Here is a 25,598-nt window from a genome sequence, read left to right on the forward strand (position 1 = left end):
CATATTTATCGTATTTTATTCTATTAACATATATTATTTTTGTACTGTTTTTAATTGGATAAATTCTATGTTAAGATATTATAAAAATGTGCAAATGTTTTCTTAAAAATATTTATAAATTAAATAATTATGTAATGTTAACGTTTTTATATATGTAGTTAAAAAAATAACAATTTCTTTTACGCGTGTACAATTTCTGCTCATGGCGAGTATATTGTTGGAGTTCGTCGATTATTGATAGTAGTATAAAGTATCATTTGCTTCTTTTGATAATTATTTTTATTCTTCGTATAAAATACACCAATTTTTCTATAAATGATAGCTTTAGGTTGGGGTAAAATAAAATATGTTCACATTATGTTTACGTATTTAATTATTTAGGAAATTTGTACATAATAAAAGACATTATACCTATTTTAAAATGAGACATTGTAATAAAAATAGGTATAATTGGTGAATTTCATACAAAGATTACAAATTATTATCAAAAGCAAATGATACTTGTTTTACAACTCCTAATAGATATCGGACTGTTTGTATTTCGTGCGACAGAGATAACCCTCTATGAAGCCTAAATTAGCCGATTGTCTCTTTCCAAAGGTCGATGTGTAATATTTATCGCCGGGTACTATAACATTGTATTCTGTTAGACATAATTTATTATATACCTTTAAAGCAAAATACGCTCTAGTTATTAGTTATTGCTAGTTATATAGTCTCAATAGATTGCGAGCGTAGACTACATATTAAGCAGTTTTTGATATTCCGAAAACATGTACAGCGCTCATACGACCTAATCACTATTTAAATACACAAAAAGTAGTAATTTAAAAAAAAATATTTTTGGTTCTGGATAATTTAAATTTCAGACTCTATATTGTTGGTTACTACAGCCACAATAATTTTATGTTAAATCATTCTTGAGTGTTTGAATACAAATTCGAACCTCAATTTACATTCGGGCGCCATTAATGATGTGGTCGCTGCCGTCGTGCAAGTTGTAAATACTATATACATGTGTGAATATACCTTCTTCAATCTCTTGGCTATCATTTTCCTTTTCAGCGAGCTCTGGTGGTAAGTCATTTTCGCCCGCTAAACGCGTATACTTAACCGAAGGAAGATCAGATACGTGCCCAAACGGTAACACACCTACGCCCTCTATATAAAACAACAGATACAAATAAAGAAGTACATCTATTTATCTATATATTTTTAATTTGCAGCTTTTTTAGTGTTGTACTCGATCACGTAGAATGTTACTAATGCGCACTTAAAAAAAATTACAAAAATGTAATAAAGCATTAGAAAATAATACACAATAATTTATACAAATACGTTTATTTCCCTTTGGTATGTTTACATTAATTTCTAGAAATAAATTATATATAACCTAAATATATTTGTGATTAAAGTCGCAATAATTAAGTATAATTATCATAATTAAGTTCTAATTGACTTTTTCGCATCAGTCTTGGCAAAGATTAGTGAGATGTGTTTAGGGTAACATTATTGACATGAATACTTATATAAGGAATAAACTTATAAATGAACAAAGTAGCTTTTTTGTTTAAAAACAAAACTGATCTATAGCAAGTTTTTGATTTTCTTTTACTTATACTAAAATGCGTTACGAGAAATCGGGTAAATCAGATATTTTAAAGTAAAATATAACCATTTGCTTCGTCTTTATTGACATTTATATGATTAAATAAAAATATTGGTTAGTCCAATTTCTATTATAATCATTTGCTAGAAGTTATAATGTTACAAAATTAACCCCATTCGGAATGTATAATTAATATCCCTTACGAACATAAATTTATAATTAATGGGACCTGAGTTGTCATACACGAAAAAAGCGATATGTTCAAATTCTAACCTCAAAAATGATTTCTCTGATTATTTTGGAATATATTCATCGATTATCTTTATTCCCCTTTACAGAATATATCGCATCACTGGCACATGTCTCCTTTACATTTAAAGCTGAAATTTAATATTTTATGCATCCATAAGCAAGATATTTACAAACCTTGATAATCCTTTCGCAGCGATTTTTTTTCTCTCATTGTCCGAAAATTATTTATATTACTAATCCTAATAACTAATAACTGCGATATGTAGTTCTATTTATATTAATTATTAAATGAAATGTTATTAACGCCATTTTTAAATATAATTTATAGACTATACATAAAAATGCGTGTTGACATATGAGTAATGTTGCCTTTGGTTAAAATTATTGGTATAATGTGTGTTGCCATTAATATTACTTTTTTATATATAATTATTTACAATATTTACAGATAATAAAAGTTATATGTCATGTTCATAACTTAGTCGGTTGATTGTTGAGCGGGTTTCTTTTCTCTATGTAATTCGGTGAATTAGATGAATGTCCTACTGTTCGACTTCCCCAAGTCGTGCGTTTGGTCACTGGATTATTTTTGCAGAATTTTAATAGGTTGCCATATGCAGCTCTGTACTGCCTGTTGGTTGCAGCGTAGATCAGTGGATTGATGACACTAGAAGCCCAGGCCAGTATCGAGGCTATGATGTGAAGCCATGGGTAGGTGATGCCATCGTCTGTTACGTTCATTATCATGAGGGGCAGGAAACACGCAAGGAAGCAAAGAAAAATGGTCAGCATGAGAGTTGTGAGACGAGAGTCTTCCTCCTTTTCCCGTGCCGTCTGACCGCTTAGTTTGCTGCAAATATACAGGATGATTTTAAGTATAAAAGCTTCAAGGGATGAATATACGCTATACATTTGCTGTCAGTTAAATTATGGTAAAACTCCAATCCAAAAATCAAAAATTAATATAGTAAGTAAACGCGTTTTAAAAATTCGTATTACAATATTTTTAAATTAATTTTTATATATTATCTGTCCTTGCAGACTTAGTACTGGATACAAGTTACAATCCTTCGAGGTCATCCAGAGAGCAATGGAGCGTGCAATGCTCGGGAGCTTCGCTGCGATATTTAATCATAAATTAGATCAGGAGACCAAGAACCAAGACCACCGACGTAGCTCGAAGAATTTCTTGTTTAAAGTGGCAGTAGGGGAACATCACAACGATGACCGTCTGGACAGAAAGGTACGTGACGATCATGAACCAGTCGACATAGCTTTGATAGGCATTGTGTTAGGTAGACCGATGATATAGTTATGATTACGAGAAGTCGCTGAATGCAGTGCAAGATCGGTCATTGTGCTGATCTTTGGGGAAGGTATCTGTTAGCTAATATGATGATGAGTTTCGCCATTAAAGAATTACAGTCGTATCTCTCCTAGTCGTATTGGCCTGAAGATATATTTGTGTATCAAAACGAATCTCACCCACATACACACCTTCGACCCTCCAGCTTCCTCTTACTCTCGCGCACGCGCCAGTAGATGCAGGAATATGATACAATGATGACCACACACGGCAACGCGAAACCGAACACGAAGAGATACTTCTTAGGAGACATGCCGTCTTTCGGTAGGATCGTACATGAAAATGTATCTGGCTCCAGGCCTAGCTGGCCCCAAACGCCGAGCAGTGGTGGTATCTATAAATATTAAGAAACAATTCCTTTTTATTTATTTCAAATACATTAGATTTTTTATAATAATACACATATATACAATCAAGACATTTTTACAGTTTTACATGTTAGTTATGCTCACAGTAAAACGAAGGAAAATCGCTTACTTGGGACACGTTTTTCGACACCAACGATACAATCTCCTTCAACTTATCATGATGGGAAAGGTCGCTGGTAAAAGGAAGGTTGGTAGGAGAAAGAAGTCGTGGCTTCGTAACATTAGAGAATGGACCGGAATCGCCAGCGCTGCTGAGCTATTACGCAGAACCAAAAATAAGGAAGAGAGTAGGAAGCTGATAGCCAACCTCCACTAGTTGGAGAGGCACTTCAAGAAGAAGAAGAAGACATGTTAGTATAAGAGCAGTGGTAACCTAGCGGTAGAGGGCTGTGACTTGCGATCAAAAGTCGCTAGTTCGATTCTAGAGATGCCATCTTATATAATTCACACCATGTATTGCCAAGGAGCAGTATCTTCCTCTGCGTACCATAATACCACATCGCCAACCCGCCTGTGGTTATGGTATATTCAAGGGTGGGCCATAAATTTTTGCACTTTTGAAACATGTGTAGAAATAAAAGTACAAATGCTATTTTGTTTATGATTTATTTACCGTGATTATCATTTATTAAAAATTTTTTTTTTAAAATTACATCGTCGAGATGTGCTCTGTCTCGCCGTTGGCCCCTTACTCTCACGGTTTTTGAGAAATCAAGTGTTGCTATTTGCAAAAATTTTTGGCCCTCCCTATAGTATCTTTGAAGGAGGTTTATGTCCTGAAATGGACGCCTATGGACTGAAAGGACGAAACAATTTGTTTTTCAAATGTAAAGCCTCTTGTATCAGCTCTAGTTGGACTAAACGATTTAGTTTTCTTCTCCTTTCTAGCCAATAGGACGCCTACTGCAAGGTATTCCTTGGAAGAGAAGAGAGGGAGAGGATCTTTGGGAGTGACCTCGCACTGCCCGCATCCAGAGTTTTAAGGCGGCAACCACGTATTACTACATATCTTCTTATTTCTGAACACTTGTTAATCATAAAGAAGTAAGAAAAGGACCAATATTCAGCCACTTCCGCACAAGCAGTGGTAGTCGTGCATCGAAATGCACCGCCCGCCAGCCCGCTGACAAATGCGTATGCGGCAAACAATGCGAATCACACAACCGCCACCACCAAATTACTCAACACGTGTTTCAACCCTCCACGGAGCATCTTCAGGAGTTATGTTACACCGATTAGTGCCAAACACAGAGTCAGACACACAGAGAATCATAAAGAAATCTTCAATATTTACGACTAGTATCAGCATTGAAATCAGATAAATTGGATTCGAAATACAGAAAAATATACCTATGTCTATTACATCATCGGATTTCCGTAATTCATATTAATAAATCCCGCATATCCGTTTCAATTTAGGCACCAATTACATAAATAATAATTTACATATGTTAATATACAAATCAACATGGCGCCGCCCGTACGGGCAGACCTCACCGGTCGACGGATATGAATAAAACAACAGACAATAAAGCGCACGGTTTTCCCGCCATGCGCGCGCGGAACAATTGAAATAAATTGTTGCCACACTCCTAAACGAATTGCCCCCATGCTGGGCAATTAAGAACTATATGTTAATAAAAAATAACATTATTTCTGACACAACGATCGCATTAATTTAAAAATTTAAATACAGTACAGTAATACCCCGCTTTACGCGAGGGATACGTTCCAAAAAAAATCGCGTTAACTGAAATTCGCGTATAACGAGGTTTATGATTAAACATAGTCAAAAATTATTACAAAAAAATACAAATCATTTTAATCAATCAATTTAATTCTGGGAACACTTTATGCAATACATACTTTTTGTTTTTTACGGAAAAATACGTCTATTGTCTTTTGAGTAACGTTTTGTTTACGTTCTTGTAAAATACGTTCATAACACCCAACACTGTTTTTAATTGTTTGACAGATGGTCAAGACACCATAGAGAAGTTGATGACTACATTATATTTATACGCACTCTTTCGCGTAATACGAGGCATTTGAGCGCGAAATTTGCAATTCGCGTTATAGTGAAACCGCGTATAACGGGGTCGCGTAAAGCTGGGTATTACTGTACTCGGTGATAAATATTGCACATCGATATTTGGAAAGAGACAATTGTCTCATTTCGGCTTCGTAGAGCACTATCTCTGTCCCACACTACCTATGTGATGTTTTGTCATACGTTCAAATTCGTGCGACAGAATCCATTTGAATACAAAATCTTGGGTCAAGTATTAACATCACAGTGAGGGAAGGTGGGGGTTAGGAGACCAAATTGTGTTCTTTCCTTTTCATTTTGTCCGTACCTTTTATTTATTCTTCTCCATTTTAAGTTAATATTATCTATGTACACTTGACGTAATCACTAGAAATAAATTAAATTTTAATTTCGTTAAAGATGTGAAACTGTTTTGTTTCTCGCCGGCTCTTCACAGAAGATTAACAAATCAAAAGTACATACAGTACCCGGCGATAGATATTGTACATCGAAATTTGGAAAGACACTACCTATGTGACGTTTCGTCAGTCGTGCGACAGAGATAACGCTCTACGAAGCCGAAATTAGCCGATTGTTTCTTTCCAAACGTCGATGTGCAATTTTTATCGCCGGGTACTGTAATTGTGTATTTTTGAAAGTGTCATAATATTAATTTATTTTATTATAGTTTTATACAGGGTGTTTGACACAGGCCGATCTGCCGGTTTCCTTATTCCCCAAGAATTATAACCCCAGTCTCTTAACGGTCATAAATATTTAATGGAATCCGGACCTTGCGGAAGTCTATCCTAAGTAAGAAAAGAACCAATATTTAGCCACTTCCGCACATGCAGTGATAGTCGTGCAACAAAGTGCACCTCCCGCCAGCCCGCCAGTGCCAAACACAGACTCTGTGTTTGGCACTAATCGGTGTAACATAACTCTTAAAGATGCCCCATGGAGGGGTGAAATACGTGTTGAGTGATAAATCGGCTTTGTTACAAAGTTTGATTTGAAAAAAGCTTATTATTCAAATAAACGAATATTTAAATGACAGAAATCCTTGGCAGTGATGTCGCCTGATTGTTTTAATTTCATTTAGGCTATATCTTATAAAGTGTCTATATATAAATCTGTGTTAAACTTTATTAAAAGATGTTGTTGTGAAGTTTCTTCCTGCTTCTTCTTCACAACTATAACACCATGCGAAGCAGAGTAGAGTCAAAAATAAAATAGATTTTTTTTATCTTTTTTATCTTTAGTTGTAGTTCAAACCAGTATTTGTTTGCACTGGAACATTAGACAAGGACAGATGCAGTCTTCCGATATTTGTGAGAAAAAACTCCACAACGAGTTTTTTCCTGCTTCTTTTACACAACTATAAAACCTCGCGGAAAATAGATAAGAAGTGTCGATCAATAAGACTTCTGTTAAATGTTCCAACGTTGAATAAACGTATTCTATTCTATCTTTATTTTTTACTGCAATGAAACTATATATATATAAATATATATATATATATATATATATATAAATATATATATATTATATATATATATATATATATATATATATATATCTAATATATAAAATTCTCGTGTCACGGTGTTTGAACTTGAACTCCTTCGAAACGGCTTGACCGATTTTTACCAAATTTTACATGCGTATTCAGTATGTCTAAGAATCGGCTACTATCTATTTTCCATACCCCTTAGTGATAAGGGTGGTCCACCCCTAAGTTTTATTTTTAATTTTTAGACAATTTTTTTGGTTTTTATTTTATTATGATACAGCATACAAAAATACATACAAACCTAAATTTTCACCCCTCTACGATCAACCCTTATCTTACATTTGTCAATTTAACATTAGTTAATTAAAAACTTTATTTTTTTTTGCAAAACAACGTTTGCGGGATCAGCTAATATATATATATATATATTTATATATATATATATATACATATATATATACCAGCATGTAAAAAAGTTACATAATTGAACTAATAAAATAAATATATATGAGAGGCAATGGCGTGCGGTGCTACGGTTCTAAACAACACGGATGTTAGTTAATTTAGGACAATTAAACGCGTATCATAACTGTGGAGGTGCATTGAACCAATTCTCACTTCCCGCTTAATCCGAAGTGCGTATGCGCAGGCTCGAACGTGCCATAACTAAGGGAGCTGTCTCCATAATTCCTTATCAATAAACACACTTATAATTCTTTACAGATTTATTTTAAAACGTATAATGTAATTGGTAAATTCATGTTTTATTATATTATATTTTCTTTAAAAACATACTAGATGGCGCTAGTAGATGTAGTACTGTTTTACCGACGTGTTATGTTTAAAATCATTCTGTATGCGTGTAATACGTGCTTCACTAAATAAATAATTATAGTACCCGGCAAGAAATATTGCTCATCGACCTTTGGAAAGAGACAATCGACTAATTTCGGCTTCTAGAGCGTTATCTCTGTCGCACGTCTGACAAAATGTCATATAGGTAGTGTGGGACAGAGATATAGATATATAGAGTAGGCAGGCCCCCCAGATGCCGCTCGGAGGCGACACCGTCAGCGCAGGGACGCGCCTCGCGACGGCACTCTGGTGAATGGAGCCCCCCTACCATAAACGGGGCCTTCGGAGTCGCGCGAGTTTAGGGTGGGGGCCCTAAACTCCCACTAGCTTCGGCGACTCTGAAGCGGACGATGGTTCGACGTGGTCTCGAACCATCGTGATAGCATCACGAGGGTTTCGGAGGTAGCGTGTACTCACATACCCCGAGACGGGCTATCGAAAATAGCACGGCGCGAGGGAAGACCGCGTGGCGATCCCTGACCGGGAGATACCGAGGTCCCCCGTATAACGCCGACGGCGATCACCAGGGGGGGGGGGGGCAAGTGGGTAGGAATCCCACATACCCCTGTCCTCTCTCCGAGGCGGGGCATCGTGAACGTCCGGAAGATTCCCACCCCAGAAATCAAAAAAAAGGCAGGCCCCTCCATCAGATATACCGAACATATAGTAAAGGTCGCGGGATGTTGCAAGATGCAGGGAGCACGAGACCGAAGATTATGGTGGATTTGAAGCCTATTCCTGGGCAACTGTCGCCTCAAAAGAAGAACACTGGACCGCTAGTGTAACGTAACAAAAGATAGGACAGGAGGGGTCACGTAAACAATAAAGAGATTATTTTGTCGTTTCAGACCGAAGACATTCCACTGCAAGGAAGGTCTTCCTCAAAGATCTATGCAGGGATATACCATAATCGCCAAACTTGGCAGGCAATGTGGTATAATATTACACAAAGGATGCTGCTGCCCATCCTCTTAAAACTTCTTTATGAGCAGTGAAGAGAGAAATTTTTTACTTTTTTTTTCATTCCACATATTTATTAAGTTTTGAATCAATATCTGTATATATAATTTAATAGAGGTTTAGAAAAGTGAAGAGGTTTATATATTGTAGCAATAAATATTTCTTTAATATTTATAATATGTAAGTAATTATAATCTGTGACCGAGCGCTGTAAGTCAAAGTTAACTTTGACATTTCTTTTTTTTTTTAATTTGTTACAGTGAAAAGGAGTTAATTAACGTCTGGCCTTTTGACTCACTGTCGAACCGCTCGCGATCGGAAACGGACACTTAACGGGCTCCGGATAGAACTTCTTATTTATTTTTTAATGACTCATTAAGACGTGACTAACAAATGTGAGAGAGGATGTCGAAACTTTATTTATTTCGCTTGTGTTCTGCACAACGAAATGGATGACACGATTTTATGAGAATTACGCATATTGCTGACTAATTAGGAACTTTCGCACAGATAAAATTATTTCCTTTAATATATCAAGGTTACAGTAAAGTATATTTATTTTATATATTTCTAGTGATTAGTTCGAGTTTATATAGATAAGATTTATTTATTTAATATTCTTTATTGTACACGTTAAGAAACTTTTAATAAGTTTTACAATAATATACAAAAAGTACAATGGGCGGTCTTATCACACAAGGCAATCTCTTACAGACAACCATAGTATGGAAAAGGCAAAAGTACTAATAAAGGGTAGTTTACGTGTACAAAAAATACATATTCACAAACAAATGAACATAAACATACATACATACGTATATAACATATATACTTATAATAAATAAGGTTTAATACATATTTTAAATATAATACAATAATAAATAAAAACATCTAATTGACTTCGATCAGTATTGGTTCGATCGCACTTGCCTCAGAAAGAAACAGAAGAAAAAGAAATGAATTAACAGATAGATAATCTATGGTCTAGTAAATATTTCTTATATTCAGCGGTAAATCATTCCACAATCGAACGGCCTGCGTGGTGAAAGATTTGGCCATAAACGAGGAAGAATGCACCGGTATTTTTAATTCCAGATTATCTGATGAGATTAATAATAAAATGGAGAAAAATAAATGAAACGTACGGATAAAATGAAAAGGAAGTGACACAAATTGGTCCCCCTACTACTGTAATGTTAATAGTTGACCCGAGATTTTGTATTCAGATGGATTCCCAGCCGTCGGATGACACAAGAATATATTGTCGAACAGACTACAAATCTCAATCGCGATGTCGATACACGAACGAACTTTTCTATTCATACTTAACATATTCCATGGTATGTGGGGCATATACGACCCCCGCTGCACTTTCCGTTCAGGCCATTTGCAGTTCCCATTGAAAAACAAAGGATTCTTAAACAAATGAATTGTAGGCTCGAATATATATAACTTCACATATATGCGCGTATGTATTGCATAGTTAAATTTATAATTTTTACCCGATAATTATAGCTTTGCAGTATTAAATAAGTGTAAAGCACGTCTTAAACTACTTTTTTTAATTATTAAAGTGTGGGTCATATACGACATACGCGACATGAATGGAAAAACTTCAAAAATTTCCGCGGCACGGAACATGTTAACTTATAATTTTCATAATAGCAGATCCGACACAATTTTGATTTTTAACCTATTCTAATTTGTATCGCTAGTGTATTTTGTTTACAATATTTTTTTAACCTTGTTTAGACAGGTTCAGTGTGATGTTTTTGCTATTTGATATAGATGTTTTATACGAAGACCACAGACAGGTATAGATGGAATTTCACTTGTAAAGTAGACAGATAAAAGTCTACGAAAAATACATACAAGCCGCTACCTACTGCTATAGGATATATATAGTGGAGGTTTATGTCCACCAGTGGACGATATATAGCTAAAATGATAACGAAAGTATATAAAATATAGTATTTATCTCTCAACAACACCTAATTCAAAAACGAAATATGGACATTCCATCCAAAATTTGGCTCGATCAAAATGTTCCAGACTTTATAAAGGCTGTTAATTGACCTTCAGCTAGTCCGGACTAAGACCCTTTGGACTATAAATTGTGGTCTGTGCTATAGGATATGGTCTACTCTAAGCGTCATCCAAATAACGAGTCGCTCAAGAAATCTTTGAAAACAACAGTGACCAAGTTTCCAATGGAAACCATTCGTAGAATCATCGACGAATGGCCAGACCGTTTAAAAGCGTGTATTAAAGCTAAGGGAAGACAATTTGAATAACTAGTTCAGTACTTTAACATATGTTTTTAAACGGTTTTATTTAGTTCGACCCGTACGAAATTTATGTGGATCAAAATTAGAAATTGAAATTTAAGCACCTTCCCGTTGTCAGATTGATCTGAAATTTTGTACACACATTTAATTTAGATGACAATACAATATAATAAAATCAATAACATTATAAATCTAAGATGGCCGCCGATACAAAATGGCGGATTGCGTATTTTTTCCTTAACCCCCTCAATATGGGTATCAAATGAAAGGGCTATACTAGTAAAACACGATAGTTATGTCAAAATTTAAAATTCAAGATGGACGCCGTTCCAATATGGCGGACTAGGTACATATTTTTCCACAACCACCACAATATGGGTATCAAAAAACCGTTTAAATTAAAAGTTTTTTAAATGTATTTATTCACTTCACATTATCACATATAAAACTTTAAAATATTTTTTTTAGAAATTATCGGATATTTTCTTTGTAACAGAAATTATGTCTAGACAATGTATGTTCAATTAAACAATACGACGCCATTAACAATTTAATGTTTTATTAATATATAAGTGCGTGTCTTTGAACGAGGAAATGCAACGCGTTTTATCAGATCGTCGGTTTTCGAGACTTGAAATCTACGATTAGCATATGATTTATTGATATGTTATTTAAATTCAAAGGATCAATTTAAATATACGTCGTTTATAGCGTTCGTAATTCAAACGTTAGGTATTTGAGGATTGGAAAAATAAGATCGAAATATGACGTATATTGATACGAAATCTAGTGTACAATATATCCTTTTATATAGACCTATTGGTTATAGGTATAAAAGCTCTAAAGGCGCGAATGTATAGCTCATTTGCTGTCAATAAATATATTGTATAAAAACCCTAATTACAAATCAATGGTGTCTGATAACGTAATGATAAATAACTTAATGATAAATAACGTAATAATAAATAACTTAATAATAAATAACGTAATAATAGTATAGTATTAAAAATCGTTTTAAAAATACGAACAACTTCAAATAAAAATTAATTATTATTTATTATTTGTCCGTGTAGATTTTGTACTGCCAGAAGTTAGTTGCCTGTCGTATTTTAATGCGTAAAACAAAGGGTGATCGGAAAATGATGTACAAACTTTGAAGAGTTTTGCTTACAAATAAGCTATATATCCGTTTACAGATTTTTAAATTAAATCTATCTCCAATACTCTATGTAAAAGGATTCTTCGAAACTTTATTATACATTAGTTGTAAATGTAAAAATTTTGTTGTTATATATTAGGGGGACCGGAAAGTAATGTCGCTTTCAGAAGTTAAATTCACACGACTACATTTTAACAAGTTTTTATTTCTAATCAACAATATATTCACCTTCGTTATTAACAACCTTTTGCCATCTAGCATACAAAATCAATGCCGGAGCGGTAACAAATCAATCGGTTTTTCTTTAAAATATGTCGACAGAAACGACATACTTTCCGGTCCCACTAACATAAGCCGAGATATATAATATAACATATAAATTTAGTTGTGAAATATATTACCATGAGACCAAAGGACACGAGCCAGATCAGGAGCAGCTGTATCCATATCTTCGTGCTGGTGTAGATCTGGGAGTACATGTCGTAATACGCAATTAGCGTGTACCTGAATAAAAAAAAACGGCAAATGTTAATTGCAGGTAAGGCTTGTGTCAAACAGTCGACCGAAATGTAAGGCTTTTACCTGTAAAGGTAACCTTCATGTTTACAACGAAATGAGTTTAGGTTTTTTAATAAAATACCGCAAATCATTATTGAAGATAGCTAGTTTATAATTCAATAAAGGAATATTTAAATGATAAGAATCCTTGGCAGTGATGTCGCCTGATTATTTTGATTTAATATAGTCTATATCTGATAAAGTGTATATGAATAAGTCAACAAATCGTACATGCAGTGGTAGTCGTGCAACAACACACAACAAAGTGCACCGCCCGCCAGCCCGCTGATAAATGCGCATGCGGCAAACAATGCGAATTACACAACTACCACCGTTAAATTAAACAAATTAAAGTTGACTCTGTGTTTGGCACTAATCGGTGTAACATAACTCCTGAAGATGCCCCGTGAAGGGGTGAAACACGTGTTGAGTGATTGGTACTTTTCTTACTAAGGATGGACTTCCGCAAAATAACGCCTGATTCCATTGAATAAATCTGTGTTAAACTTTATTAAAAGGTGTTGTTGCGGAGTTTCTTCCTGCTTCTTCTCCACTATACACCTTGCGAAGCAGAGTAGAGTCAAAAATAAAATAGATCAAAATTTTTCTTTGTTTTTTATCTTTATCTTTAGTTGTAGTTCAAACCAGTATTTGTTTGCACTGGGACATTAGACAAGGACAGATGCAGATCGCTTCCGATAGAGAAGTTTATGTCTAAATAGATTATGGAAGGATCTAAATAGATTATCTTGGATCCAATGGATATCCACCTTGGGTCGATGTGTCGTCTACTATAGAACCAGGTGGCCATGTGTTCATACCTGATTTAATCTCCTAGAGAAAACTCAAGTATACTCTTTCTCTCTGTCTCTCTATAGTTCGTTGAGCGACAATTATATATGGTATGTTTATATATGATATGTAAATCAAATTTAGACTTTATTATGAAGCAATAAGCTTTATTTTACTACAGACTTTACTTTCCTTGATCATCTAACAAAGCGATTAATGCGATCCGGAGTAATAGGGTCGCCACATATTTATCTTATCCCGGGCAAACAGTTCCTTTCCCACGCCGGATAAGAGTCGAGTGCTTTCGGAATACACGCCCCGGCAACACGCTAAAAGTCTTAATCATCGAGAATGTTCTAGAATCAATTTTCTCATGGTTATTAATAGGGATCGAATGTTCTAGAAAATTATACATATGGATAATGTACAATAATGTTATTAATGCTGTTACGAAAGGCTTGAATGATAGCTATTTTGTTGTTATTAAAGTTTTGGAAGCGACTGCAATCCAGTAGAAGGTATGAGTAAAGTTCCCACTATTGTTGTCACTTCGATAATATGGTCAAGGTTGCAGAAAGTCTTGCAAATGTCTTACAAAGGGCGTCTATAGCCCGCCTTTTGGGACCTTTCATTTCTCCCTGCCACGCGGCACAAAAACGTTTTTTTTTTATTAATTTTAATTTGTATCGATATTGTTTTTTTTACAATATTTTTTTTCGCTTTTACTAAGACGGTTGGGAGAGGGTTGCCGCTATTTGATACGGATCTTTCATCTCTCAGCTGCGAGGCACGACAGCGTTATATAATTATTTACAATTTTTCTTACACAATTTTCTCTTATAGGTAAATATAGCTAAAATTTATACATATTAACAATAAAATTTGTAAGTTTTACTCAATTATATAATAGTTGGTACATTATTTTATTTCAAGTCGCTTCACAAGCGCTACAGACCGTTAAATGCCTTGAAATTTAGGACAATGTGCCGGGCCAACTCATCAAAAGATTCTGCTGTAGATTTTTACTTGAGAAGGTCCGGTAAGTTGAACGGAGATATATTAGGGTTTTCACATAAGGTCACGTGGTTACGTCTTTTGGATGCGAATCGGGAGCAGTGTCTGAGTAAGTGATCAAAAGTCTGTACTGTGGAGTCGTCACATGGGCAAGTCTCATTTTCGATTATTTTATACGGTGCAGGTACTGCTTGCAGTACCCGTGCCCGCTTAGTAGTTGTGTGAGATGGAAAGATGTCTTGTTGATGAGTCCTATGGTATGTCGACCCTAAGCCAAGCTCTCGTATCTAGCCTGCCAAATGAGGTTGTGTTCAGAGCGGATTGCGCTCTTCACGAAATTCAGGCACAGAAACGTTACAGTTTTATTTTATTACACTTTCTCCTTTCATCCTCCACAATCTCTTTCTTCACTTTCAAATCTTCTTCCATGCATCACCTTTCTTCGCTCATCTTCGTTTCTATACCAATTTGCAGTTAACAGTTTAGACTCAATTATTTCTAGTTTTATTTTTATACAATTATAGCTATTTTATTATCTTTTCTTATTTACTAAACCAATATTACTTCTGAGTTTTATTCTTTTCTATGGCATATTGTTCTACTTATTTGAGAATTCTGGAAATATAAATGCCTTCCGGGATTACCGTGTATCGTTGTTTCAGAATCAAATTGAGCCATCCTGTATGTTTTTAGTTCCTCCGTCTTATTTTGGACAGGAAATTTTGCATATTTATTTTTTCATACATATTTCATTTTATTCTTCTTCCATACTGAACTAATTCTTCTATTCTTTCTTCTTTCATTATTCCACCTTCAGCCTCTCATCCGTCACTTATTACATTTTTGTTTTATATTTCTAATCTTTGTATAATATTTTAATATCTTACAACGATTTTTCCAACTCATTTTAAATTTTAATTCTTGAGTATAATTTTCAAATTTTTTAATATAAAATTAAAAGCATGTTATTAAATGTGCCATGCCCACATCTTGGAGTCAAAAATTCTTACGCCCCCCTATGTAACACATAATTTTTATATTAAAGCGAAAGCTTACACTTGTTAGTCCACTTGTGAATTGCCCTCCTTAACAATCAAAATGCCCCCCTGTGGGATGTGGGATGTGCGCTCCATGTAGACATAACCAGATTTAGACTGTTGGTATTATAATGTACACAATAAATTCTAAAATTTGATTTAAAAGTGTTCAGTTTCCGGGCGGCTCTTAGTAGATCAGGGATCCGACGTAATTTACTACGTGTTATAATAATCGACAATTCAAAAGTTTGTAATAAAGCCTCTTTTACACTGATTGTTAATATAATTTAATTAAATGAAAGTATTTTAGTTATTCTAATAAATTAAACATTTATAATGATGTATAAATGAAAGTCAAGCGAAACAATCATCGGTACGCCAAGAGCTCCCGAACAAGCGCTTCTTTGTACAGCGGATACTGACCCGCCCCGCCGTTTTATTTTTATAGCAACACTTGTGGAGTCCAAGGCATAAGCGATAGCGGGTTACGAAGTATTATATTTTTTATGAACAAATTTTAATTACGGTACATTAAATTAATCTTGCTTGAGATAAAATTTTTGTTTGTTTTTGTTGTTTGTTTGTTCATTTATTGACTATATTTGAATTTTGAATATTTTATAATGTTCACTTATGTTAGTAAAAAGTCAGAGGAGTCCATATTAAAATAAATCTATGAGATACTATTTTTATCAGTAGTGTTTTTATGATAATTTTCTAAAACATTATTTATACAGGGTGATTGATTGTAAGCTCATTTGTAAATAAAAAAGACTTAAAGCTTATACTCCCATTTAAAATCACCATGGAGGTGATGATCACTCTGAAATATGTTTTTTATTTATTATTTCTATTAGAATGCGACAGATCAATAATTTATGGCAGTACAGGGAGAGATAGTAAACAATAATTAACTTTAAAATGTGATAATACGATTTTTGTAACCTATATTCTTACTAAATAAATATTACTTTGTATATTATATTTGTAACCATATTTGATAATGTGTACCAAGCATTATTTAATAGCATTCAACCCTTTACAGCTTTTACGTTTATAATAAATCATACTGTATAATGTTGAGAGTGATGTCTTACGAAATATGAAGATGAAATAAATTGGTGATCAGATAAAAGCATTTTGTTGATGAACGAGCTATTTCAACCCTTCACTATTAGGCCCATAACTAATCATCCTGTGTATATCAAGAAAAATTATGTACAAATATATATAAAGACAAAAAAACGGATACGATTACAAGATGAATTTAATGGCGCTCGTTTGGTCTTAAAATGTAGCAAGTTCAATCCCGAAATAGAATATTTAGCAGACAAATGTCTTAGCCGAAAAAGTTACGAATTTTCCACATAAGAGTTTTACTTTTTTCTGTTTCTTTTTATCTAAGCACATATGTATCACTTTTATATTCAATGTAAATGAGATATTTAATTAACTTATATAAATTATTAAAATTAATATATATCTATTGGCGCCACAATTTTGTAACAACTTTTTAAAATTTAAAATAAACCTTGTTAAAAAGATCCACCATATTTAAGCACACGTTTTTAAATTACATATTACACACTACAGAGTTGTTACAACATAATTCCATAAAAATATTTTTAAGTTATATACCATAGAGTTGTTACAACATACATTTTTTTAAACATTACAATCGTCACCCTTGCTAGTTCCGGATCGTATAATAAATTATAAACACGGCTTACAGATGTCATGGAGACGTAAATCTTTTTCGAATCATGTGAAGAAACGGCGTGTATAGGGGAGGTCAAAGTCCATGTCGTTGTAAGGGATTAAAAATAGTTTTTTTTGAATTCTTTTTTTGAATAGCGTTTTTATGATTTATTGATTTCTTTCTTGTAACCTTACGGTGTATTCAGTATATATTACCTTTTTAATGAAAAAAAAATCAAAACGGAGCAATGTCGGTTGAACAGTGGACGCCTAGAGAGAAAGAGCTTAGAATTGCGATAGTACATCACCGGTTCGATTCCTGGGATGCAATCTTGTATAATACATCCTTTTGCATTAATTATATAGGGTTGCCACAGACAAGTTTTCAGAGAATGGGTAACAGCATCCTCTGCAAATCATAATACCACATTAAGATTGAAAACCCTTATGGTAAACGTGCTAATTAAGGCATATTTCCCCATAGATATCTTTGGTTGAGGACTATGACTTGCAGTGGGTGTATATCAGATGATATGATAACATGGAGACTCGCATATAAACACACACCTACACACGCACATATACATATATACTCTATACTTTTTAATACTGCTTTCAGATTATTTTTTCAAACGAGTCAAACCAAATTCCACTTGGCCACTGACATTAATTTGAAATTTAAATTATTATATAAATTAACAAAAAGATTCATGTAAACAAAGCCACCGTAAAACGTTAGTATAATATTAGAAGCATAGTATAAAGTAAAATAATAAACAGTTTGAAATAAAATTCGATAATAGACGTAAATACGTTATTTAAACATTCCGAAATTGCTTATTCAGATTCCAATATACGTAATGGCGGCTTTATTTATAAAAAAGATCGGCTGTCGACGTGAAAGCTGTCCAAAAAAAATTGTTTCAAAAATAAATTACGTAAAGATAATATAGTAAAAAGTGTTTTCAAAAATCGAATCAATACATATTAAAATTAATCTTTGTTTATTATCTGTAGCTGTAGATTTTGTACTGTCAAAAGTTTTATGTCCATCGTCTAAGAGAAAAAAAAAATTAATGTATAAACATATGTTTCAGACAGATTTTTGCATATGAATCAGCTATATATTCAATCCTTTAAATCTATAACTGAACACGCTGTAGATCTAAATTTATCAGTAAAAAATTATAATATCTTCCATTTATTATCTGTGATGGAAAGTAAGCATGTAAAAATGTAATGACAGCGCATGCGTGAAATTGTAAAACCGAATGCTTTTTCCCGCGCAATATTCGTAATGACAGTTCAGTTATGTTGCCAGTTTTCTCTCAAATTACTCGCTAAGTGAAATGTTATTAATAGCCTTTCGAATGGTGTGTTACATATTGTTAATTTTAATTATTGCAACACTTGATATTAATATTTACTGTTTTAAGTCACGTACAATGATTTTCTGTGTTATTTCAAGATATTTCATCGTGATTTGTAACGTATGTTTCGTATCAAGTCGCGATTAGTCGATGTCATAGTGCACTGGTTCTTAAAAAACTAGACATATCGTTCCGCAAACACCATTTTCACCTTATTTGGCTCTGTGGACTTCTGGCTGTTCAGGAAACATATACAATCCAAAACAAATGACGTAAAGGTTATAAAATTTAAATACATCTAATATATAAAATTCTCGTATCACGATGTTCGAACTTGAACTCCTCTGAAACGGCTTGACTGATTTTTACCAAATTTAATATGCGTATTCAGTATGTCTGAGAATCGGCTTCTATCTATTTTCCATACCCCTAAGTGATAAGGGTGGTCCACCCCTAAATTTTATTTTTAATTTTTTAGACAATTTTTTTGGTTTTTATTTTATTATGATACAGCATACAAGAATACATACAACCATAAATTTTCACCCTTCTACGATCAACCCTTATTTTTTATTTGTTAATTAAAAACTTTAATTTTTTTTTGCAAAACAACGTTTGCGGGATCAGCTAGTAATCATATAGATTATGTAAGTGTTTAATAATTGCCAGTATTGTTTACACTCTTGTCCCAGGCCGAAAAGTTATGATTCTACGAAACATAAAGTAAAAGCCGGATGGACATGACGTTGTCCAGAGACGACGCGTGCGCACTTTGATATCTCTTCATTAGATTTCTTTGCAACGAATTCTGCGATCATTTACTTATATCAAAGAACACATGCATATAGCTATTGTAGTTAGTAATAGTTGACAGGGATATATAGGATGTTTGGTTATAGATATAAGAGCTTTAACAGCTGCAATACCAGTGTCTTGAACATGAACCTTATTTTTTGTTATTTATTTTAAAATGATTCAAATGTTATCAATTAAGTTCTATTTGCATATACACCTTTCCCCCGATTTACACGGTACTTTACGGTACGTTTTCGCTTTTACACGGTTAATTAAACCAAATAAGTTTTTTTTTGTTTTAGTAATCGATTTTATTACCATCTCTCATAATGAAAATATTTCTGCTTCAAACATCGAATAACTTCGAGTGATGAAAGTGAATTCGAACCTTCGATTCCGAAAAAAAGATTGAGAGTAATTTCTGACAGTGATAAAGGATAATAAAACACGTTTGGTTTTATTTTTGGTCTTCTGTAATATATTTAATATATTAAATATTTTAACTTTTCAATGCATTTTATTTTTATTTCTGTATACACCAAAAATATTGAAAAAAATCACAACTGTTAAATAGCGAAATTATGCATTTTCTGCAAGTTTTTCGATTTACACGGTTTTGACTTGAAAATTTTAAATTTTCGATTTACACGTTTTTCTCAGGAACGTATCTACCGTGTAAATCGGGGGATAGGTGTATAAGGTAATTAAAATAAAAAATACATAATGCAGATACGTTAGCGTGTTACTTCGTACGATGCCCGCGCTATATTGAACTATTAAAGTTAGTTGGTGTGCATCTCGCGCCGGCGCGAGACCGGCCTCACGTCCGTACACCACGCGTTTCGTATCGGCATTTAAGTTGTTAATATAATATATATATCATTTGATGTCAATGTTATATAATTCACATATTTTGTTCATAAATTCTATAGGATTGCCATTGCTCGCAAAGAAATTTCCAGAGGATAGATAGCAGCATCCTCTGCGTACCATAATACCATACTGCGATCGTGAACCCGCCTTTCAGGTGTATCGATTATGGTATATCCCTTCATATATATCTTTGAAGCCTTAGTTCCCTACCGCTGAGCAATGGTAGCTCAGTGGTGGGGAACTGAGACTTGCGAACATAGGTCACGGGTTCGATTACCGAGATAAAAATCTTCTATAATTCACACTTTGTGCATTAATTATATCAGATTGTCACAGCTTACAAAGAAGATTCCAGAAGATGGGCAGCTAGGTTTTCTGTGTACCAAAATACCATACTGCGATACCCACCAACCATGTGTGGTGATTATGGTATATCTCCCCATAGGTATCTTAGGGGAAGCCTATGCCCAACAGTGGGCGTCTACCGCTAAAGAAGAATATATATATACATACATAAAAATTTAATAGTGACACATATTTTTTTAAGTTATTTGATCATAATCCAAGCAACATATATATGTTAGTCAAAGATAAAATTCATTTATTCAACATTGGAACTTTCAACACAAATCTTATTGATCGTCAACTTATTATATATTTATTTATTTAATCTATTTTATTTATGACTACTTCGCAATGTTATGGTTGCGGAGAAGAAGCAGGAAGTATCTCCGTTGAATTGAAATATAATTAAAATTGTTCAACAACACTTGTTTTTTAATTCCTACCATTCCATCCTTACAAGTCATACATACAAGTCATTATAGTATATATATATAAAAACTTTCTACGAACACTTCCCAATATTTGTTCAGTCGTTTCCGATATTACAACACACTAACAGACATACGGAAATATAATAAAATATATTTTATAGCCTGTTTATAGAACACGGAAATAATGACCGAAATGAAGAATCTAATATAGAGACCATGTTTATCAATACAAAATTACGAAAGAGATTCCCTAATACATTATTTACTATCTGTACCCGCGACTTTGTCTGCGTGGAATTGAAAAAAAATTAGTTGTTTTTTTTTTTTCGTTAATTTTTTTTACTAAAAGTTAGCATATGTTACTCCTAATCACATCACCTACCTGCCAGTGTAAATCTCGTCAAAATCGGTGTAGCCGTTTCAGAGATCAACCAGAACAAACAGACAGACAAAAATTTTGGTATATGTAGCGTGTATATATGTATATAGTAAAAAGTAAAGTGTATATTCATATGTATATAGTAAAAAGCTGTTATTTTAATACTGCTTAGACCTTTCAATTTTATTTATTTGAATAAATAATGTTTAGGGCCAAAAATTATAGATTTTCGGTTAAAATGATGACAAGAAAGAATTTAGAATTTGTATCGTAACAATGTAGTAATTAAAGAAATAAAAAATGGGTGTTGGTAGGAATGTACGAAGTTATCACAATAATTCATCAGAAATTATGTCATTGCTAAAAAATAAAATTGCAAAATTTGACTTTATAAAAAGTGTTAGAATGTGATAAAGAGATGTGTAATTGACCTAAAATAAGAAACAGAGTGGGATTGGAAGAAATGACATATGTCAACAAAAGATTTACTGATTTTACGAATGATGAAAAGATCTTATTGAACAAACTATTCGCTATTCGAAATATCATTTCTATAATCATAAAATTTAAAAATAAACGTAACACATTTATGCAAGTCAAACTGACATATAACACATGTACATTGTAGATAATAAATCACTTGTCTTTAAATGAAACCTTTTTACAGCTGACATCTTTTCAAAGCGTTCGGGAACTTTATAGTTCAAATGTTGCCATGTTAACGACTCCTCTTCATTATTTATCGGGAAAATTTTCGGTAATACATTAGGTTTTTAATTTTTTTTTTAAATTTCTATTTTAAATAATTTCACACATAGTATGGCGCATTACAATTGAAAAAAAAATATTGTAACAAATTACAAAGTTTTTTCTTTATACATGATACAGGATGATCAAAAAACTTTTACATTTATAACCGACCACTAATTATAAATTAATTCTGTAAATAGCAGGGTTCCGTAAAATATGTACGCATATTTACATAGAGACATTCTTGATATGTAATCACGTTTCTAGAATATTCGAAACACAATAGATGATTACGGCTATGTTATAAAAATGATGTTAATCAAATACCAAATGAAAACATAATACACACATTGCAAAATGACATCATTAATGCCGGCATTTATTGTCGCGTGCAGGTAAATACCTAGCGTACAAAGCGTGCACGCGAGGTAAAATATTTAAAATAAAAGTAACGTTGCACATATGTACAGCGGCGATAAATATTGCACATCGACCTTTGGAAAGAGACAATCGGCTAATTTCGGCTTAGTAGAGCGTTATCTCTGTCGCATGAAACACATCGACTAACAACGTCATATAAGTAGTGCGGGACAGAGATAGTGCTCTACGAAGCCTAATATCACTTAGGTAGACAAAATATAATACAGTACCCGGCGACAAATATTGCACATCGACCTTTGGAAAGAGACGATCGGCTAATTTCGGCTTCGTAGAGCGTTATCTCTGTCGCACGAAACATATCGACTGACAACGTCACATAGGTAGTGCGGGTCAGAAATAGTGCTCTACGAAGCCTAATATCACTTAGGTAGACAAAATAGGTAATACAGTACCCGGCGACAAATATTGCACATCGACTTTTGGAAAGAGACAATCGGCTAATTTTGGCTTGGTAGAGCGTTATCTCTGTCGCACGAAACACACCGACTGACAACGTTACATAGGTAGTGCGGGACAGAGATAGTGCTCTACGAAGCCTGATATCGCTTAGGTAGACAAAATAGGTAATACAGTACCCGGTGACAAATATTGCACATCGACTTTTGGAAAGAGACAATTGGCTAATTTCGGCTTCGTAGTTTATAGAGACTCTGTGTTTGGCACTAATCGGTGTAACATAACTCCTGAAGATGCCCCGTGGAGGGGTGAAACACGTGTTGAGTAATTTTGCGGTGGCGGTTGTATGATTCGCATTGTTTGCCGCATACGCGTTTATCAGCGGGCTGGCGGGCGGTGCACTTTATTGCACGACTACCACTGCATGTGCGGAAGTGGCTAAATATTGGCCCTTTTCTTACTCAGAATGGACTTCCGCGAGGTAACGCCTGATTCCATTAAATATACTTGTATTTCCTTTATTCATGACTTCTATACTTCAAGACTAGAAGGGCTATATACTATAAGGAACACTAGAAGGGCTCGGTTTGATTGCAATTAGAATCAAATTAATCTCCCTTCTAATAAAATTATACATACCGAGGGTTCCGTACTTTTTTAGAATTTCACGCCATTAACTATTTAATATGAAAATATTACCTGTTTATTGTTATAGCGACCATAGATAATAGAGACACTGCCTCGTTGCCGTAGAAGACGAAAGCGAACATCTGGCATAGTCGAGCGCCCAGCGTCCATTTCTGTTTTATATACCTGATAAAAAGAAATCAATTAATAAACACTTGATTTTCTAAATACAGTAATACCCCGCTTTACGCGAGGGATACGTTCCAAAAAAAATCGCGTTAATTGAAATTCGCGTATAACGAGGTTTATGATTAAACATAGTCAAAAATTATTACAAAAAAATTCAAATCATTTTAATCAATCACTTTAATTCTAGGAACACTATGCAACACATACTCTTATTTTTTACGGAAAAATACATCTATTGTCTTTTGGGTAACGTTTTGTTTACGTCCTTGTAAAATACGTTCATAACACCCAACACTGTTTTTAATTGTTTGACAGATGGTCAAGACACCATAGAGAAGTTGATGTCTACATTATATTTATACGCACTCTTTCGCTTAATTCGAGGCATTTGAGCGCGATATTTGCAATTCGCGTTATAGTGAAACCGCGTATAACGGGGTCGCGTAAAGCGGGGTATTACTGTATATACAATGAGTTTGCCTTTGGTCTGACCAGAAATCCATAAGACATCCAATAGGACAGATACAACTGCATGGACTCCGGCTGAAAGGTAGTCCTTGCGTGTGAGATCTCAAGGAGGAGGACCCGATACACTTGTTACTGGTCGTCAATGAATCAAAGATAGGGAGATCTTGGTGGGTTGCCGGAAACCATCTTCGATTAAACACTCAGACAACCACCTTTTGTTTTAAAACATTGTAGCTATAGGATACTATATGGCGATTATAAATTTAAAATGGAACCGGTAAGAAGCCTATTGCGATTTCTGACGACCTGAAAAAGATCGTCTGTCAAGGTGGACGTCTAACGCTGTTTGTCTACAGAACCTTAAGGTTCCAGGGGGCATCAGTTCTGCGTGCCAATTTCCTTGACTGCTACTTCAATTTGCCAATAGGCTATGTATAATAAATAACGTAACCTTGTAACACTAGTAGATTAAAAGGTCATAGCGGCTCCAGAGGCAATGATGCTGCAGATAAGCTGCCCCAGAAGAGCTCCAGCATGGTCGTTTACCGCCTGGAACTATTCATCCCTCTACCAATGGGTAAAGCCAGATCTCTAGTATCGGAGCGTACTAGGAGTCAACACAGTGATGGACGAGCCATGAGGAGTGCCGACAAGCAAAAGAGGCTATATTTAATGGAATACGGCGTTACCTTGCGGAAGTCCATCTTAAGTAAGAAAAGGACCAATATTTAGCTAACAATTTGAGAGGTTTAACGGTGGCAGTTGTGTAATTCGCATTGTTTACCGCATACTCATTTATCAGCGGGCTGGACTTTGTTGCACGACTACCGCTGCATGTGCGGAAGTAGCTAAATATTGGTCCTTTACTTACAAAAGAGGCTATGCCTACCATAAGCTGCCGGTTCTAACGCCCTGCTCCGGCTGCACTTGGTGGCAGGGATTTTAACCAGTCATGATCTTTTTAGCAAACATCTATTTACATTAGGCGTTACGGACAGTCTTTTGTCCAGAGCGTGTCTGGAAGAGGACGAGACTG

The 25,598-nt window shown here is 34.2% G+C and overlaps 1 protein-coding gene across 2 annotated transcripts in view; it reads right to left on the minus strand.

Annotated features, from left to right (window-relative positions):
• Positions 1-1,793: 1,793 nt before the first annotated feature.
• The window catches only part of Tre1 (Trapped in endoderm 1), a 63,486-nt gene continuing 39,681 nt past the window's right edge, over positions 1,794-25,598 (minus strand). Inside the window, exons 4-7 of one of the 2 annotated variants that reach the window (XM_068762293.1) lie at positions 23,978-24,091; positions 12,801-12,903; positions 3,359-3,561; positions 1,794-2,711 (exon numbers count right to left, since the gene is read on the minus strand). In XM_068762293.1, coding sequence (XP_068618394.1) covers positions 2,333-2,711; positions 3,359-3,561; positions 12,801-12,903; positions 23,978-24,091 — 799 coding nt within the window. In that variant the 3' untranslated portion in view covers positions 1,794-2,332. Of the gene's footprint in view, positions 2,712-3,346; positions 3,562-12,800; positions 12,904-23,977; positions 24,092-25,598 lie in introns of both variants that reach the window. The other variant, XM_068762292.1, reaches the window with a different exon arrangement.

Source organism: Battus philenor, unplaced genomic scaffold, assembly GCF_028537555.1.
Source record: "Battus philenor isolate CCGP_79_NKW_IND1 unplaced genomic scaffold, ilBatPhil1.0.hap1 SCAF_16, whole genome shotgun sequence".
NCBI lineage: Eukaryota > Metazoa > Arthropoda > Insecta > Lepidoptera > Papilionidae > Battus > Battus philenor.